Source organism: Charadrius vociferus, unplaced genomic scaffold (assembly GCF_000708025.1).
Source record: "Charadrius vociferus isolate BGI_N301 unplaced genomic scaffold, ASM70802v2 scaffold450, whole genome shotgun sequence".
In the NCBI taxonomy this organism is placed as follows: domain Eukaryota; kingdom Metazoa; phylum Chordata; class Aves; order Charadriiformes; family Charadriidae; genus Charadrius; species Charadrius vociferus.
In genome coordinates this window covers 117,857-137,152 of record NW_009646931.1, presented here as the reverse complement: position 1 = coordinate 137,152, position 19,296 = coordinate 117,857, and the positions used below count along the sequence as shown (strand labels likewise).

The 19,296-nt window shown below is 41.3% G+C and overlaps 1 protein-coding gene across 1 annotated transcript in view; it reads left to right on the top strand.

Annotated features, from left to right (window-relative positions):
- The window catches only part of GHR (growth hormone receptor), an 86,574-nt gene that overhangs the window by 6,022 nt on the left and 61,256 nt on the right, over positions 1-19,296 (top strand). The window contains exon 2 of the mRNA XM_009894661.1: positions 13,286-13,365. Coding sequence (XP_009892963.1) covers positions 13,296-13,365 — 70 coding nt within the window. The 5' untranslated portion in view covers positions 13,286-13,295. The remainder of the gene's footprint in view (positions 1-13,285; positions 13,366-19,296) is intronic.

Here is a 19,296-nt window from a genome sequence, read left to right as displayed (position 1 = left end):
AGTCTTCACTGTTTTAAAAGCCATTTCTCATCTCCTCCAGGCCGAAGTGACACAGGCTGGATGGCATAGTTTCATGGGCTGGATCTGGTTTATGAACTACATGCCATAAATAAAAACCTACTTAAAGAATCCAATTAAAGAAAGAAACGCTAGTCCTCTTTTTCAGATGTTTCTCTGTAAAGCTATACCACCATCTCTCTTAATTTGTGCTACAGCTCCTAATAGCAGATGCTTGTTACTATGTCAGATGACTTTCAGCCACACTAGTAAATTAAATGTACTACTCCTATCAGGACAAATCCTCCCTGAAAAAATTAGCTTTTGGGTTGTTTCAAATAAGATAGTTGCTTAAAAAAAATCACATACCACATGATACAAGTTTCCTACCATTTCTGTAGTATGATACTTCAGCTTCTCAGGCTCAAAACACTTCTCTAGATCCTTTATCAAACATAGATGTAAGTATACCTGGTATCTATAGCAAGATCTAGAATAAGTATCTGTATCAAAGGAAAGCACGTATTTTAATTAAGACTTAAAATCTTAAAAAAACCCTTTAATATGGAACAAAAAGACCCAGGGAAATGAAAACACAACTGCAAGCTCTACATTTTGAGGACTTTCCTACTCCATAAGGGTACAGCTGTTGGGTCCCTCCCTACCAGCTGAGCTATTCAGGAGAGACCTGGCTGACCCACAGTATGTGCTTTTTCTGTGAGTTTTATGTCCGCCATAGAGTGTGTCTGAGACTGGAAGAAAGCCTGCTCTCCTAGGGAGATAAAAACTCAATTCCAGGCCAGCCAAAACCAGATCTTTCTTAGCCAAGAAACTAATTTATAGACCACCGAGTAATCCTGCAATTAATTGTTCTCTGCAGCCCATAGAACAGCTGACATCTGGATTCGTTTTCTAAGTTATGAAATGACTACAGATTTTAAGGGGTTTGGTTGGGGTTTTTTTATCTGATTAAAGCACCCTGTATCGCTTTATATTCAGAGCTAACTGGTTGGTAAGCTGTCAGAAATCCTTTGCAGACTATCACCTCTTTGAAACCTCTGAAAGCAGTAATAGAAAAATATCTTCCTTGAATGAACTATACCGGTCATTACTCTTTTTAGCGTGTGAGTCCAGTCACCTGTTATGAAGTCTGATTGCTGAAGAAAAACGTTGATGCAATAAGTGAACTAAAAATCAGGACTAATTTATGCATCAGGGCAATTCAAAACTCAAAGCTCCGTCTGCTGTGATATTCCCCAGTTTTAGTGATGTTAGGAAAATTATAATCTATGCAGAAGTGATTTATCTAATGCTGCCATACACTTTGTAGTAGAACCTGAGAGCAGTCAGTCTCATCATGCTTATTGTGAACGTGGTTGCTTACACAGGATTCAAGCGTGATTGGTAAGTGTCATACATATTTTAGGAACAGATGATATCATTGTTAACGACTTCTTAAAAAAAAAAAAAGAAAAAAATTATATGGTAAGGTTTTTCTAAAAATGGAAGTCTTTTATCTCTCCAAAAATAAATTCACTGTGATATTGAAGTTATTGAGCATAAGAACCGCAAAAAGGAACAGTCATACTCTTTCCCTTCTACGCTGATAGTTTCCACACATGGTCATGCAGGAAAGACTGAAAAGTTTAGTCCATGGGCCCCGGTGTTGAGTGGGATGATTACACCTACACTGATTAAAGGCAGAGAGCTAGTTGCTAAGACTTTCGCTGACAGGCTCCTGTGCAAGCAGCCTTGCTCCCTATTTCAGTATAAAAGCAGGTACTGATGCCAGACTGCTGGTCAGGCTTCAGGGGAGTTGGGTACCATGCTAGACCAGGGGAGCCCCCAGCAGGGTTTTACAAAACTCTCTGTGGCTGCAATGCAATGGCCTCCCCTTTAGCCTGCTGGGTTTGGTTATACTGTGTGTCTAATGCAAATCCTGAGATCTAGCTTGCTATGGGATTTATTTTTGTGAACAGCCCTCACAAAATGGGTTTAATTCTGAGCAGTACTTGTGGTAGTGGTGGGTGAAGGCTCAGGCTCTCAGCTGCTCCTCAGGGCAGATATCTTGTGAATTTTGTCTGTAAACATCCATCTTCTGATGGTCCTGTGTAAAATAACACTAACAACAGCAGTGGAGAAATGTGAATGCACTAGTCTGTCTTAATAAAAAACAGTTGAATCTCCTCCAAAGTTTCCCTTTCTTAATCAGATAGTTGGTAATGTTGTGGAGCTCCTGCAGAGGAGGGAGTCCTAGTGTCACTGGAGGTGGACATGCTCTCCATGGGTCACCCCGGTCTGCCCCGCACTGGGCAGCTCTGTTGTTTGTAGCACCCATTGCAGAGTATCCCATCTTGAGTTGATCAGTTCAGAGCTCATGTGTTTTATCTGTGATGTCTAAACATGAAGGCTGCAGTGCACAATTGTGATTGTTTTAGTCGCTGACATTTTAGGAGTGATAAATGTGGAGGTAGAGGTTTGCATCCAGTGCACTGGGGTTACCATAGCTAAAGAGCATGGTTCATTCCTATTGTTTATAGAATAGATCTATACACTTCCTAAGAAGGTTTTGCTAGTTGCTTGAGTGTTTCAGATGAGGTGTTCTTTCTCTTAATTGCAATTCTTTCTCTCTTAATGCAAACTATTAGTTTGCTGTTTTGGTTTGTTTTGTTTTTATTCCACTACAGCTTTATCTTGTGATGCTAAGATTGCTGGCAATAAATGGCGGAAGACTCTGTAATGTTCAGTGGTAGGTAAGACATTGGAGAGGGTTGCAGTCCATGCCTTGTTCTGCTGTGGGGCTGCGGTGTACACGCAGGCAAGCCACTCCTCTTCCCAGTGTCTCCATTTCCCTGTCTGTAAAATGGATAATGCCACTGACCCCGCTGCAGACTGCCCCAGGATTTGCTGATGGAAAACATTGTCTGGCAGCATTAAGAGATGTCTTTAGAAATAGATTTGGCAAATTACCTTTAAAATTAATATGGCTGTTTCTATTGCTTGTTTTGCAGACGCTTCTTAATTTCTTTGTTGGTGGGGTTTTCTCAGAGGAAGTGTTGGGCATTGGGACTGACCGAGCTTTTCCAGGTGCTAGTGTGAATTTCTAATTGCAACCTGGCATCTCCCTTTACCTTGCTTATTCCAGAAGATAGCCTTCCTTGTAGTGCTGTGTTAGCTGCAGGTGCCCACTTGGAAGACTAACTGGGTGATTTTCTTCCTCACTAAACTAGTAACTGTTCAATAGGTCGCTAATTCTAGAGATTACTAGGCATGGCTGTTCAGTTTAGTCCCTTTAAAAGTCAGGCTGGCTTGAGCACCCACAGTGCAATCCACTTGTCTCCACTTCCTTAATAATCACTCTGTCCTCTCCAACCTGATCTCCAAGCCCGTCCTGGATCCTGTGTCACATATCCTCTGACCTCTCCAATGGGGAAAAAAGGCTTTCCTCAAGGCTTCCCATGCCGGTGCTTCATTATCAGAACTTTTGTCTTCTACCCTGCACTCACCTGCCTCATGAGGTGGACCCTTCCCCTCTCATGGGGATGCAAATAACCAGCTGAATACCAGTGAAGTTACACCTTCACCTTTCAGCAATATGTATTTGTCCATATGTGTGTGTCCAGTGCGTGCAAGCACATGTACACAAACCAAACCCCACTTCTGTTCCTTCCTTGTGAAGAATTGTTTCAGGACCTGTGGTAATTGAAATGGCTAAAGTAATACCGGGATGTGATTCAAAATGTGATCTGGAAGAAAAGTTGCTTGAAGTCCTTAAAAAATAAAGCAGTGTACCCAAGTATGTGCATTACATGGCCTTTGAATAAATTCAGTTAGTGATTTGTCTCCCTGTATTTGGAAATACGGGACACGCTAACCTTGGAAAAATCTCCAATTAAAACAATAACTTAGCGGCATCCCTCCTTTAGCTCTTGGCTTGAAAGGTGTCATCAACAGCTGTGTCATAAAAATGTGTATCAGAAGTGTTTGGCTCAGTATAAAGGTTCTAGAGGTCCTGTTTAGATAGTATATAAAAATGTTGATGTGTTTTTAAGCCACTTTGGTAAGTGTGGACATCGTCTATTTTGTATGTGAGACGTTTCATCAAAACTTACTGTAAACTTAAAAGTTGGATATTTTAGTTTCCAGATCATACCAACGCAAGCGGAGGGAGAAGTTAACTGGCTTTTTAAGATTTTACAAAAGGTTTGAACAGAGATCAGCTTTTCTTCACAAATTATTAATCACCTTGTGAAAACTTCTTTGGGCAACACTGCTTTTAAAAGTACTGAATAAACTTCTGCCATTGCTGGTCTCATTTAGTATCCCTTTCAACTTTGTGCTGATTTACGCAATTAAGGATCTAACTCAAAATCTTTGTATATGGCTATACAAAGTGATTTATGCAGTTGCTGAATGCAGTAGGCTACTTTTTGGCAGGTGCCCACAGTTTATATGTTCAGATTTGTATGGACTTAAAGCACCAAATCAGCAGAGAATAGGGCCAGGGGACGGTGCTGGTGTGATCTTACAGAGGACACACAGAAAGCAGTTGCAACCATAGTGTTTCTCATTAACACAGAACTTCTTAAACTGGAAATTTTACTTGCAATTTTTTTGAAAAACAGTTGTGGTGAATAGTTGTACTCATATGCTAACTCCACATCAGTTTAAACGAGATTAAAGTTAGCTTCAATCTGTGAATTACAGATGCAAATTAAATCAATATAAATCATATCTTAAACTGATTGGAACTTCAGGTCATACAAAATGGCACCAATTTAAAATGCAGTGTTTGCTGTTATACATTCTATCAAGCTGATTAATCTTTGTATGTTGACCAAGTGGTAGTAAATATGTGAGTACTTGGAGTCACAAGTGGCCATCCAGAAATGCTGCTTAAGTCCTCTGTCGGTCATTTAACAGCTTTCACTTAATCTGCTATTTAAGTTAATGACTTCCTAAATGCCATACAGGCTTTGTTATGTAGTCTTTAATCTGATTAGGAGCACATGAATAATTTAGCATGCGATTAAACCATGTAATTGATTCGTCCCATGGTAATGGACTGTTAAGTAGTTCCATTAGTCTAGGATAAATACCAGGGTCTTGAACTTCAATTTTACGGTTTCTTGAAGATGTTTTTCCTGGAAAAATGTGGTTTTATATATATAAATACTATTTAAAATGAAAACCCTGCTCCCCCTGATGTCCTGAAATTGCTCTTTTAGGTCTAAAAGGCTTGTTTGGGTTCAAGGTGACTAGCAGAAATTGAGGATGCTTTGTTCAAAACCACTTGTCTCTAACCAAACCGTGTTTCACCTGAGGTCAGCAGGAGCTGTGTTTGGTTATAGCCAAGCATTTTTGAACAAAGCATCCTCAGTTTCTTCTAATCAACAAACCTGCCTTTCAGACCTCAAAGAGCAATTTCAGGAAATCAGGGGGAGGAGGGTTCTCATGTTACAGAAAAGCTCCAAGAGATCCAGTGCAGATTCATTTATAATGTGTGCTGAAACCTGACTGACTACATTTGCCCAAGTACGAGGTAGTATGCTTTTTAATTCGAGTGATACACAGATACCAGCACACAGGAGAAGGCTTGCAAAAAAAGTGCCATCTGTAGCTGCTGTGCAGTGGCAATCCAGCAGCACGTATAAGAAGATTATTTAATATCAAGCATGTGAATAATCCTGTTTGTTTTCCCTCATGTTCCAGCCTAAACTCCCAGTAATGTCATATAGGTTGCTTTCCGCGACAATTCCTGTGCTTCATCGCTTCTTTGTAATTTTTGCGAGGTGCTAAGCACTCCAGCTGTGCTAGAGGAATTACTTTTTCATGATCTCATGTTAAATATATAACCTTGCTTGCTTAAAATCAGATATCTTTAGCTTCTTTGCTGGATTGGGACCACACTGCTGAGTCCTAATGGGATTTAAACTTTAATGCTAGCAAGACACTGAAGCGTTTTGTGGGGTTTTTTAACACTGGCACAGAAATGTTTTACAGCACTGGAATTGTCATTTAATCTCTTTAGGAGAAGTGTGAATAATTATCTCAGCGAAATTATTTCCTCTGGGTAAAACCACATTTTTTAGTAAATATTACTAGGTGGTTGGTTCTAGGTACAGACTCAGACATTTATTGTCATGATATTTGACATTGAACGTTGTACTTCTTCAAACAAACTGGAATATACTTTTTGCTCATAAAGAGAAATTATCTCACTTCTCTTTGCAATTGATTGTTCAAATAACAAAGCAAAAGTCTTTTGGATGACTGTTTTCTAAGTATTAATAGTAACTTTAAAAAAAAAAAAAAAAGAAGAAGAAGAAAAAGCCTAGGGAAAATTACTACTGTAGCTGAGAAATGTGTTTATAGCCTGTAAAAATTACCACACTCATAAACAGACCTGGACCCTCTTCCTTAGTGATACAAATACAGGTAAAGCTCAGCAATTCACAGCTGCAGGATAGCAGCTAAAAGTTGGAATTTCTTGCAGCTGAGAAGTATCTATTTTGATGCTTTTATGTATTTTGGGGGCTGAAAGGCAAAAAAAGCAATTAAGTCCCTTCCAAGTTAAAATTTTTCTATCTATGCAGTACACAGAGACTTAAGACTGTAACTTCAATTCTCTTTTAGCAATTGTCTTCTGGTGGAGATAATGTACTAGTCTTATAGCTAAGATTCTCTGTTTACCTAGTCCATTAAGTTACTGCTGTCAAAGCGTAACAGATTTTATTGTAAATAAAGAATTCATTTGCCATATGCCACATCCATTCTTTTACTTCCTAGCCCAGTTCTTGGAGCATGACTTTATAGCTGGATTAACCTAGAACAGCTTTCAGCACAAGCCCAGAGCAATGTCCCAAATCTGGATCCACTGAAGGGCTCCTTAACCATATCCAAGAACTGATAACCATTTGTCTTGTTACCAGTTTAAATGCAGTTTAAATCAGAGCAATTATCTGGCACTTCTATCCATGGCAAAAAGAAATCAGCTCTGGTAAAAGTATTGAAGGTGTCTATTACAATGGAGATACAAATACATTCAGTATTAAAATGAAGCTTTCATATAATCTCTTCTTCAAAAGTAAAATTTTGTTTAGGAAGAAAATATGATTTTTTCTAAATCCAAAGTAAGCAATTATTCTACTAGATTCCATTCTTACTTTTCATACTTAAAACTATTATAAATTATTTAGCTTATGTAGAGCTCTAATAAATAATATAAAATTGACTCTGTTCCATAGTTTTAACTTGTAATGATGTACTTTTTAATAATCCTCAAATTTGCATCAAACCATGCATGATAAATGCAGCTCTATACCAGAGTCCCCCATTCTTTTCCAGTGATGCTGCCTTTTGGTTTTAGGGTTTTGGGGTTTTTTTTTTCTGAAATACGTCCTTTATGAGATTTTTTTATATTTTTAGTTTGCGGTACGTAATTTCTGCTTCTATGGTATTATTCCTTGTTCTTTTCATAACCCAGATAACCGTACACACTAGGTGGATGGTGTGTTATTCATATCAACTGTGACAATTTGTTATTTCTGTTTCTTAACAGGGCTGAGTATATAACCCTGACAAGGGTTCTATAAAAACAGGCGTTCGTCCAAGTGCTGCTGATGACTCAATCAAGCTGTAATATCAGCAAGCAGGGGAAGAAGTCTTTAGGTTCCTGGCAGTTTTAGATTGTGTTGATTGGAAGGGCTGTAACTCATTTCGTCTGCAGAATGACGCTGTCCTGTTGGCATTCAGGGGAATGAGGGTGAGCAGGCAAAGTGATTTCAGCTATGCATGATCAGCCAAACCGGTGTGAATGTTTTTACGCAAGCAAAGAAAGAAGATTTGCTCTTGGTGTCACTAATCTCGCCATGAGATAGCCTGTAAGGAGTAGCCACACTGTGAAAAATAAAGGTCTCTCACCCAGAAAAACTCTTTAAGGCTATGCACGTTTGTATTTGGTAGTTGCATCCAAGGTTCAGGACGGATCTGGAGACCCTGGAGTTACATTCCCTTCTCAGAACTTGTTTTTACCCGGTGGTGGATGTACTGGTGTGTACACATCTGCATTGCACGCTTTTGTGTCCTTAGCTGTTCGTGATCTGATGGAATGATGAAATCGAGCGATGTACAGGAAAGCACCTCAGATTAATCCTTCGCTCAATGATTTTGTGATTTACTTTGCAGCAGAGAGGCCACCTTTGGTTCTGGACTAGCTGCACGTGGGTTGCTTTGGCAAGCAATGCTAAACTGGAGTAGGTTACAGGGGAAAAAAATCTCTCATATCTGGAGTACAGTGAGTTAACGGAGATGGCAAAAGCAGAAGTCCCTTCATAGGCACAGTTTAATGAAGTGTAATGTCCTTCTCCTTCTCTCAGGTCCTTTCAGGTTCTGGGAGCTATCTAAATGTAAAGATCTCACTTGAAACAACAGTTTTGTTTGTCAGCAAAACTGCTTATGGTTTACTCTGAGTGTTAACATTGTTACCTGACCAGAGTAGATGCAAACCACTCAGGACACTGTGACTAAACTATTTCTTTTCTCATGGATTTTCTTAGCCCGGGTTCTCCTGTTTATGCTGACTATGTTCACGTCCCACTGGAGAGATGTCATGTTTAAATTAACTTGTGATTGACCTTACTCCAAGATCGCTATAGAAAAGGGCCAAGAATTTTTTTTATCCTTTTTATAACTCCTGGCTCCCTTTCTGTACTGAAGCAATTAGCCTGACCTGACCTCTAGCCAAATGTTCCTGTGGTCAAGTTTCAGCTGGCTTGAGGACAGTCAGCTGCTGTAATTTTTTTTTCTGGTTTTAGCTGTGTTCATTCTTATAAACTGCTGGAGTTGGGTAAGATATAGACTATTATTCCTTAGAATAGTGTATATTACAGACACTGAAATTCATTTTGTGTTAAATACCAGGGACTTTATTAGTGGCATGGCATCTGCCTCTCATATGTATACAGGGGTAGGTGTTGGGAGGTAGATATTGCCAGATTGTAAAAGTCCAGTTTTGTCCTAAAGCTGACACAGAAGCTGTCTCTTGCTAGGTTAACACTGCAGCCTCTGAACAATACTGTTCTTGTTGTCAGTGAGCTTGCAAGAGTGTTTTAGAGGAACAGCAGCAGGCAGTTACCAGACAGATTTGTGAGAACTTTCTGCAAGGCAGTAGTTGTCTGATGGTGGGGCAGATGGCACTTCAGAGGACTCTTCTCTCAGAAATTTTATTCTTTACCACCAAAAGCATTGTAATGATGGCGCAGCTCCTGCTTTGCACCAGATTGTCTCCCATGAGACCTGACCCGCGGCGGTGTAGCTCTCCCTTGGCCTCCGATACCTCTAGAAGTGGTAGTCGTACCCGCAGCTCAGCAGAGCTTTTGGTGTATGTGCTGGATGCAGAGAGGTCACGTAGTCCCTGGTGCTTCACACCCTTTGCAGAGCTCCTTTTGCCTGGCAGAGACCTCATGTGTGAGTGCTGCCCCAAGGGCTCAGGGTTTGAGCTCCAGAGAGGCCAGCACAATGTGTGCCCTTTCCCTGAGGCAGTTGTACAAAGGGTGGAGCATGGCCCATCCATATTTTCAGATGAGAGCAGTTACCCGTTTGGAGCTCAGTCCTGTCCATACTGGGCATGTTCAGGGTACACCGGTTGGATTTTTCTCCCACATGCAACTTGTCTGCACAGATAACTCGGTGGAGGACGCTATGTGGATTTAGGCAGAGCAGACACTATTGCTGTGCCTTGCTAAGGTAGCGGCATTTGTGAGCATCCACAGAAGAAGCATTATTTGCTTCTATACCACATTTTACTAGCGAAAAGCCAAGGGATTAAGCAGCAATTCTGATCACCTTTGAGGTTTAGGAACACAAATTAATCCTGTGCCCCGTTTCAGAGAGCTCAGTATTTTAGGCAGGGTCTGTGGCTCAGCTGGGACTTTCACAATAATTATAGAATTGCTCTTAAACAAGTAGCAGCTGCTGCTGGAGGGGGGGTTGTGTCCTCCCTTCCACCCTGGCTGCTCACTGCCATGCCTGTGCTGCCCTGGCTCTGCTCCTGGGATGTGTCTTTGTGGAGTCCTGATAGACCCCGTCAGCAAACAGATTTGTTACAATAAACGTTTATGGATTAATTTTAACTGGAACAATTTCCTGATGGAGTTCACTGCGTGTGGGTATATAAACAAGCCTGACAGCACAAGAGGAAGAGCAGTACTGGAATGGGATTGTTTTTCCCTGCACCAGCAAGACCTTACTGAAATTCAGCGTGATTGTTCACCTTCTGGGATGTATTTCCAGGCTCCTGGGTTTGTGCTTCACCTGTCAAACCACACGTCCTTGGAGGAAGCTGAGATGGCTGTGGTCACAGCGCAGGGGTTGATGGGATAGCCGTGCTGTGATGGATGGGATAGCCGTGCTGTGATGGCTGCACGCGGGGGCTGATCCTGGTCCCACCAGAGAGTTGCTTCACCAGAGAGTTTCAATGCTTCGTATGGAAAACGAAACAGTGTTCACAGATGTGCTCTGAATGACGGACTCTGTTGATGACATTTGATCACACAGGAGAACTCTTGTCAGGGTTTTGGGCTTTTCTCGTGGCTGTTGTTAGGCAGGAAGAAGTGGGAAAGCTTGGAGAAGAGTGGTAGGAAGATCAGCAGAGGCTGGTGGACACGGGAGAACAGGGAAGTGTGAATACGGAGGCCGCGTGGGATGCCTGGGTATTGCGACAGTGATAGAGCAGGAGGGTTGTAAAGTGACATTGTGCTCAGGCCCATGAAAGGGAAAACAAAACTTTAGGGAGAAACTGGATGGGCTGAAGGGAAGGAGGGGCTGTTCAACGAGGTAGAAATCATGTAAAAGGAGAAGAATTGGCAAATAGAGAAGTATTTCTGTAGAAGATTAACTAATGAGACAATAAGAATCCTTTAAACAGGAGTACAGATGGAGCAGGGGAACAGTTGAGCTAGCTGAAAATGTAGCTGATCTCGGATGAACCTCGTGCTGTGCCAGCATAGCTCTTCTCCGAGAGCAGGAGGATTGTTGGCCTGTGATTTGCTTTATGAACTTTTTCCCAGCCCTGTGCACTCCAGCAGCTGCAGCCTTCACTGTTCCTGGTCCCACTCCCCAGGCTGCCTCCCTCCCACACCACCCCAAATCCTCACTAACACACCTCCAGCCCCTGCCTACCCTTCCCTCCTCCCTGGCCACGTGAGAACAGAGAAGTCACCTTTGGAGAAACCCGTGTCTGTTTGGCCAGGAGAAAGCCCTGCCTGGTGTGGGCCAGGTCCCAGAGCTCCCCCAGTGCTTCTCTCTGTGCGGCTGCCCCGTGTCCACTCAGACTGGCCGCAGGGTGCCCGGGTGGTACAGCTGGGCATCCCTGCCGTGATGTGGGTGCCATGGGGAGCATCTCTCCTGGCTTGTCTTTGCAGGTCTGGGTTAGACTCTGCCAGCCTAGAGCGGTTGGAATAAATGCCTCCTGTGCCGACCCTGAAACTTGAGAATTATTGAGCACTTGTGTCAATGAGGGTGTGAGAAATACCTTCTGATTTTCAAGTTTTGTACTAAAGAGCATGAATGAGAAATCTGGAGTTGGTAGTAGTTGGTTTTGTTGGTTTTTTTTCTGTGGTGTGATTCAGTCTGTTCTCTTGGGGTAAGAAAATTGAAGGAATTATCTTTTGTTACCATAGTTTTACATACTCAGCATGCTTGTGTTTTACGGTTTCTAACTAAATTCAAACCTTGCTAACTCTACTAGGAGACTGACTAGTTTTTGATACCCAGTTTTGACAGCATCAGTTGGTAGTCAGTAACACCCACTTAAAGATTTTTACTCATTAGTGGCTTTGGTTGTTTGGACACTTGTGATTTAATCTCCTGTTAGATGAAGAAAGAAAATGTCTAATTGAAAACACTCCAGTGTAGAATCAAGGTTTGTCATGCCAATTTACGGTCAACTGTGAAAGTGGAGCTATTAGCGTCTCTTTCGCTACGCTGCCTCACTGAGCTGGGGTGTCAGTATATCTTGGCAGTTCTGTGCCACAGAACAAGAAACTGCTGCCTGACTGTTGTTTCAGCATTTGTGTTAATTTTGATGTTGTACCTTTGGTTTTGAAGGCCTCCAGTAATCTCTGTGCTCCACTGGTGCGGTTGTAAATAGTCAGGTAGTAATCCATGGTATGTATGTTTTCCCCCTACTACATATGGAGAACTCACGAGCTTTTGGGGGCATGGTACAAGTTTGTGCAGAAGGCTGCACTGCCCACAAGTCCAATGTATCCCAGCTTCTGCCCTTCCACGTTGTTATCAGACGCTGGTGATAACGGCAGGAGCAGAGTAATGTCCCTCAAACAGGATTGTGTGATGGGGTTGTAGGCTACGTGTGTGTGGCACAGGTGAATTCAGGAGAAGGAGGAGTGTGCTTGTGTAAAGGCTTGTTGGGTTATGCTTGGGTTGTAAAGGTTTGTGTGCGTGGAGGTTGTGAAGGTTTGTGTGGGTGGGCTTGGGTCCATCGGAAGGTGCCTTCTCAGCAATGACGCAAGGTCCATGGCAGCCCCTGAAGAGCAGCGCGGCAGAGCCGGGGCACTGCGGCAGGTGCTCAGGGTTGTGCAGGGTGCCGGGAGGGAACGCACCAGAGAATTATGCTGAGTTACTCTCATTCTTGCAGCTCCACAGCTACTGCTGTCCTCCCTGCTCCTGGCGTGCTGCCTGCTGCATAGGTACTAAGCCGGTGTTTCTCTGCTAACAGCCATTTGGGTTTCTGGTGTGGGAACTGGCTTATTAAACTGCATCACGCCTCTCAGCTTTACTGCACGTAGTCCTAGACCCAGGAAGGGTTATACATGGCATGCAAAGATGAATGCAGCTTCAGAGGAGTATGAACTGGAAAAGGTGTCATCGCATCTTTGTTCCCTGAAAGAGATACCATTCTTTTCCTCCTTTCACTTTTAACCTGGGCGAGTGATTGGGACCCATCCCCAAAAGGCTGCTGCAGGGCGAGTGTGGCTGCTCCCTGGAAGCAGGCTAGAAATTAACGATGCCTGGTATTTTCTCTCTCTGTATTAAATGAACTAGAAACCCATAAGCTAGTTCTCCTGTAAAAATAGTATTTACTCTCTGTCCCAGACTGCAAGATGATGTATGACTTTATGAGGCAATAAACCGTGAACTAAATACACTTCTGGTTTAAATCCAATCAGGAATTCAATAAAACTAGATGATAGTTTAAATGTCACGTCATATTAGGTAGTAATATTACTTTATAAAGAAACTCTCTTATTGTCTTTTGTTATTACAGAATTGGAGGTATGGATCTTCGGCATCTGCTGTTTACTTTGGCACTGATCTGTGCAAATGACTCACTTTCTGCAAGTGATGGTAAGTTTTACGACATGTTTCTGTGCCTTTGTGTGTTTACATATATATATAGCTTTATATAAAGAGTGTTTTTGTATTATATGTCAGGACTATGCAAGTTCCTTGATTGCAGTAACCCAGGTACATAACTTGAAATGTGAAAAATACATCAGTTAATCTTGTTGTAAAGGTAGTGGATGAGAATGAAGGTGAATTTCATGGACAGTGTTCCATGTGTGATGTGTAAACAAGCTGGATCAATGTTGGTGTTAGACATCTGGATTTTCTTTGCTGAAGTACTGAAGTTATGAAACAATTGTATGAGGTTAATTTTTTTATAGAAACTGGTGAACAAGTCTTTTAGTATATTCATATGTTAAGTATAGAACTATTTGGAAGTACAGAGGAAGCATTTTAAGACTGTACACTTTGGGTCTGAGGCCAATATGAAGAAGTTTCATAAGAAATACACTTAGACATACTTGAGTAGAGCTTATAAAAGGGATTTGAAAAGAACACGTACCCTCAACCAGCCAGCTGGCTGTGGGTAACCAGCAGAAGCATTTTTAGCAAGGAGAAGCTCTGAATGCACATCCTGTAGTGCTCATGATTCAACAGATGTGCCCAGGGTTCACATCCACTGGATGTACCTCTGGCTTTCCACAGTTCCTCTCCTTCCCATCCTTATTCAGCTCAGTTCTTCCATCTTCTGAATTAAATGCCAAGCTGGAAAGTACTTGGTCCAGCTGAGCTTTCTCTGATGCTTTTTGTTGTTGCAGCCACCAATGATTTATAACCATTTCTCTATCACCCGGAGGCCTGTTCTGACTCTGGTGGATCCTCTGGGGCTGGTCTTTTACTCATTTAGAACAAAAAATTCGCATTAACTCCAGTAGAAGTTTTACATTGTGTCAGACTGCTGTGCTTACTCTGGTTGTGATCTGCTCCTGTAAACGAAAGCAGCTTAACCTGGTCTGCACTGTCTTGCTCTGGCCTTTGGAGAGAGCAGTAACAGTTTTCCATAATTACTAATTTTATGCAAACATGTCGCTGCTTCTCCCAGTGCTATGGAGCAGCTACAGAAGGGTGGTTCCTTAAGCAGGTGCCCCTCGTGACGTCCTAGCCAAAATCAGTGTTAGCAGAGAAAGTCAGAAAGGGCAATTTGACACATAATTTGGAAAAAGTGAGGTGGAAACAGCTTCCACAACAAACTGTAAATAAACTGATAAAATTTTCAATGAAAATTTCTGACATCTCTCAATTTCTTTTTTTTTTTTCTTTAGCTCCATACTTAGGTGTTACTGAATGCAAATTAAATACCTATAGAGTTGCAAGGCATGTTTCATTGGCCTTTCTAGTGTTAGTTTTAGAACCAAACCAAAGGGCTAGGGCATAATTGCCTGTAGTCATAACTCCTTCACCCTGATACATTTCTGTATTTTCTTGGAGTTGCATACCAAATTTCTAGATATTCATATCTGCAGAAGTGCTGGAAAGATGAGGTGTATTACGTTGTTGTTAATGAAGACATTAAGCTGAAATAAGAAATAACTAGAAGTCAAATGATCAGTTTTCAGAGAATTCTTCCATAATGTTCATTTTGCTTAATAAAAAAGGGGGTTGGTTTGGCAAAACACAAGTTTCTGTTTATTTACATCTATATGTCTGGCTCAGACACTCATCCTCTATTATCAGAAAGAGAATCTGTAAGATCCTCCTCTCCCTTGCTAGTTAAGTCTTTTCCTTTAACATTTACCAAATTTGATTTGAGTTCCTAGTGTACCTGACCATTGAAGGCAATGAATGAATCATGTTTTCACTTTTGTTCCCTACTTTCATTTCCTACTTGCAGCAATACTTTCATTCTGCTACCTACATGTCCCACGGGAAATGAGTGTGCCTGTTTAAGAACTGTGTAAGGAAGTGTGGGGCAGTGAAGTGGTTATTTTCATACTAGAATTGGGCTGAAACAATGTAGGGCCTTTAATGTGATTTGAATCATTCTCTGTCTTCTGATTTAGTTAAAAGAAGAGGAATTTTCTGACATAAATTTGCAGAATAAAGCTATATACTCATTTTCCCCTCTTTGTGTATCAGCCTCTTTAGTTAGACCTAAGAACTGAAAGAAAATTTGCAAATTCCTCTTTGGTTCTGCTGAAATGTGGCAAGTCAGTATTTCACAGTGAAATATGATACGTGTACCAGCTCCTATTCATTGCCTCGTACAGAATGGTCAGTGGAACAAAAATGGATGTGTCCTGACTTGATCCTTCCCCCACAGTGTCTGCATTTTACAGTACATTCATTCAATAGACAAATATAATCCCTGCCCAGATGCAGTCTACTGAACCAATTGATTTCTCTCTCAGGGTGTAAGAGCACATGAGGATTTTTTGATCCTTGACAGATGAGGTGTGTTCCAGATGTCCCAAGTTCAGTAAAAATCTGCATTATAAATAAAATTTAACCACAACATCACCTTTATATGACTTCTTCTATACTGATGAAATATTAACTTTCATGAGCTTACCTTCAGAATCAAAAAATGAAGAACATCTTAGTTGTGTTCCTGTGCTGAAATCCAAGGCACAGTACTAAACATATATGACCTGATTTGCTGCACTGTTAAAGAATTGTGTGTGTGAAGGGAACAGAGCTTTATTGTCCCAAGAATAAATTTCTAACCCCTAAACTGCTTCTAATGCTGTAACACGTTTATTCTGAGTAAGGGAAATGCTCAGCTGAGAAAGTCACACAAGAAAGTATAAGTCAAACAGGAATATTTGAGGTAACAACATGAGAGAATATCCATTTGCCATTCTTGCATGATTTAGCACAGGGTATTAGACAAGGTCTGTTTATTAGCTGTTTTGTTCTTTTTTTTTTTCCCCCACATGTGAATGTGCATGTACCTGCAAAAGCTCTCGTGAGCATCCAGCCCCACTCAGGTAACGAATCCTGGTGACTTTACAGAGCTCTGCCCAGCATAGTCTTGCTGAGGCCTTTCTGTAAACTTAATTAGATGTGCTCCGTGCCTGTACCATATCTGCTACATTGCCCAAGGGACAGGATTTACAGTGGCATGGTTCCCTAAAAAGTCCACTTCGGTAATTGTATTTCTTCTGGCAGCACATTAGAAAGTTACACATACTTGCTAATCTTGCACCAAAGCATGTTACTGAGCCAGTGTAATAATGACTTATGCATGGAAGGCTTTTATGTCTTGAAAGTAAGTAAAGCTTACGTTCAGCCTTAGAAGAGCCTATGCTTCGAGCTCTTTGTGCCATGGGGCCAGGTCCGCTCCTGGCAGACATCCTTCCTCCTGGAGAGAGAGAGAGGGTGTGAGGCCAGCAGTTGGCCAGGCAACTGCACAGTGTTTGAGACCAGATATTGGACATTTAGTCACCTATTTGCTGTCTCCAGGCTGGTGCCAAGTTCTTCTGGAGGCAGATTTAGCTTGTTTTCATGCTGTCCTATTGCAAAGAGTTTGGCTTGCTCGTTCCTTAAACTGAGGCTAGCGCGAAGTGACGGGGGCACCCACCGTCTCTGGGATGGCGATGCTAAATGTGACCAAGCATGTGTACTGCACTCGGCCTTCGGCTCTAATTCAGAACTGAGCAGGTCTGGGACTTGCAGCCTTTTACCAGGGGACACTGACCCACATGCTGCCCACGTCCTTGCGGTGCCTGTCATACGATGGTAAGGGCAGAACAGGGGCAGTGGTAGAAAGAAAGTGTAAGGGCCACAATAACAGGAAGGTCGTTTCTAACAGATGTGTAATTACCATAGGTAAATGATTTTTGTGCCCTAGGGATTGGAAAACCTAAGGCCCATTTTCACAGCTAATGAAGACATTTTTCTTAAGTCTACAGAACTTACACTTCTAAGAGTTTAGGTTGCTTTGAAGATGGGGAATTGTGTGATTTTGAAAGTTTAGTTTAATTTAGTTAATTTGGTACAGGAACGAGAAAGAGTACTGCTTCGTGAGTAGATCATCTACATCTGTGCAATATTAACTCTCATTCAAGAAAAAAATAAGGGCTTATATTCATGTACACGTACACAATTTGTGTTTGAGATATTTAGATTAATGTTACTGTGGTGTTTCACATACATATCCAGCATAGACTAAGGTATGTTGGTTTACTGTACCTGCTGACATCAGAAGTGGTTGAGGGGAATTGCTCCAGACACAGATTGCAAAATATTTAGGAAGCAAAATAAATTCTGTCTGCTTGTTCCTTCCCTACAGCTGATGAGTGTAGGTCATATAAGGACATAGAGGAATAAACTGGGAATTAGTCCCAGTTAATAAAACAATACATAAGCTCAAGCAGTTCCAAAACTAATTTCTTCCCAGTGAAAAGAAGTGGGGAATGTCTTTTATAATTTTTTATACTAGATCAAAGTTCATTCTAGACTATTACAACTATGCTAATTCATCCTCTGAAGCAAGTTTGGAGAGACATTCATATTTAATGATAGCACAATAAAAATATTTGTGAGTGAACTGGTTTTGTACAATGATAATTTTAAGAGCTACAAGCCTGAATTTATTGTTCATTTTATCTAATCTGATTTTAGAAATGTATTGTATGAAGCTGTTATGCTCAAATGCTCTATTTTCCTCACTTTTATGTAACAAGTAGGATTAATTCTTTTCCCTTCTGAGACATATGAAATCTAATTTTTACTTCCATCAAAATGTCGTTTTGTTATGTTGGTGTCTACTCACTTTTTGTACTTGGATGCTTTGCATGCATTTACATATCCAGATTATACCATCTAAGTATAGGTGTGCCCTGGATATCAAAGCTCCCAGTTATAGAGCTGGAGATTGAATCCATAACCCATACATAGGGCCTTGGTGTCATTAAAGGCACTCATGGGCACCCAAGACATCTGCATGGGACTCATAGCGATGACGCAGGACCTGCAGGACATCTGCATCATTCTGGAATGGCCAGAAGCTTAAAGAGCTCTATGAAAAGCTTAAAGCCAGGCATCTCATATGTTCCTGAACATCTTTTTTCAGGCAATTAAATCAACTCCATCACCTGTTCTTTCTTCTAGGGACTGTATTGACTAGCTCTCCATTGACTATTGGGAGTTTGGACACCTAAGGATGAGATTCATCTATGTGTGAATCATATGGATATCCTCTAGGTACCCCAAAAATCTGCTTGAAAGTTGTAGATAGGTCATTTGTGCCTATTGAAGCAGAGGCTGAAATATCCTCAGCAGTCTGAGATAGCTACAGATGTTTAGGCAACTGGATTTTGCCCTACCTTGCATAAAGAGAGCTAAATATAGGTGTCTTCATTTTGAACTGATCCTTACCCTTATAGCTGCCTTGTTTGGATGTGCATAATTCTATGTACTTTCTTCTGGATAGTGTCATAGCTGCTCAGCCACGTGCTGTAAGTCTTCTGCTACAGCCAAGGTGAGGGGTCTTCTCACTGGACTGGCAGGATAGCAGTTGGGTTCTTGCTGTCACCATGTAGTTAAGTAGAAGACAGATGTTGTCTAAAGGCATAGATTTGATTTTTGTTAGACACAGAGGAGTTCTTAGCCTATGCAGGAAGATGCCTTTGAATTGCAGTATATTCTCTGCTGAGAAAGGGAAATTAGTCCATCTGTTCGTGGAGTCAGGAGGTACCAGGGACTTCATTGCTTGGCTTGAAATACGCGAAAAAAGATCAATAGCTGTGTGGGGTCTTGGCTGAAAACATGTTTTGTGATTTAGGTAAACTCAAATTGTATAGATTGCCGTCAGCATAGTAACAAATCATTTCTCACACATGAAGGGAATTTTGTTATTTTTAACGGCTTTTTTGATGAGCAGGAATCAAAGGACATGTTTGCATATATAACAGTCCTAATCATATTAGGAAGTGACAAAAGATAATGGGAAGGGGCAGAACCTTCCTTATCTTAAGCTGCTAACACTCT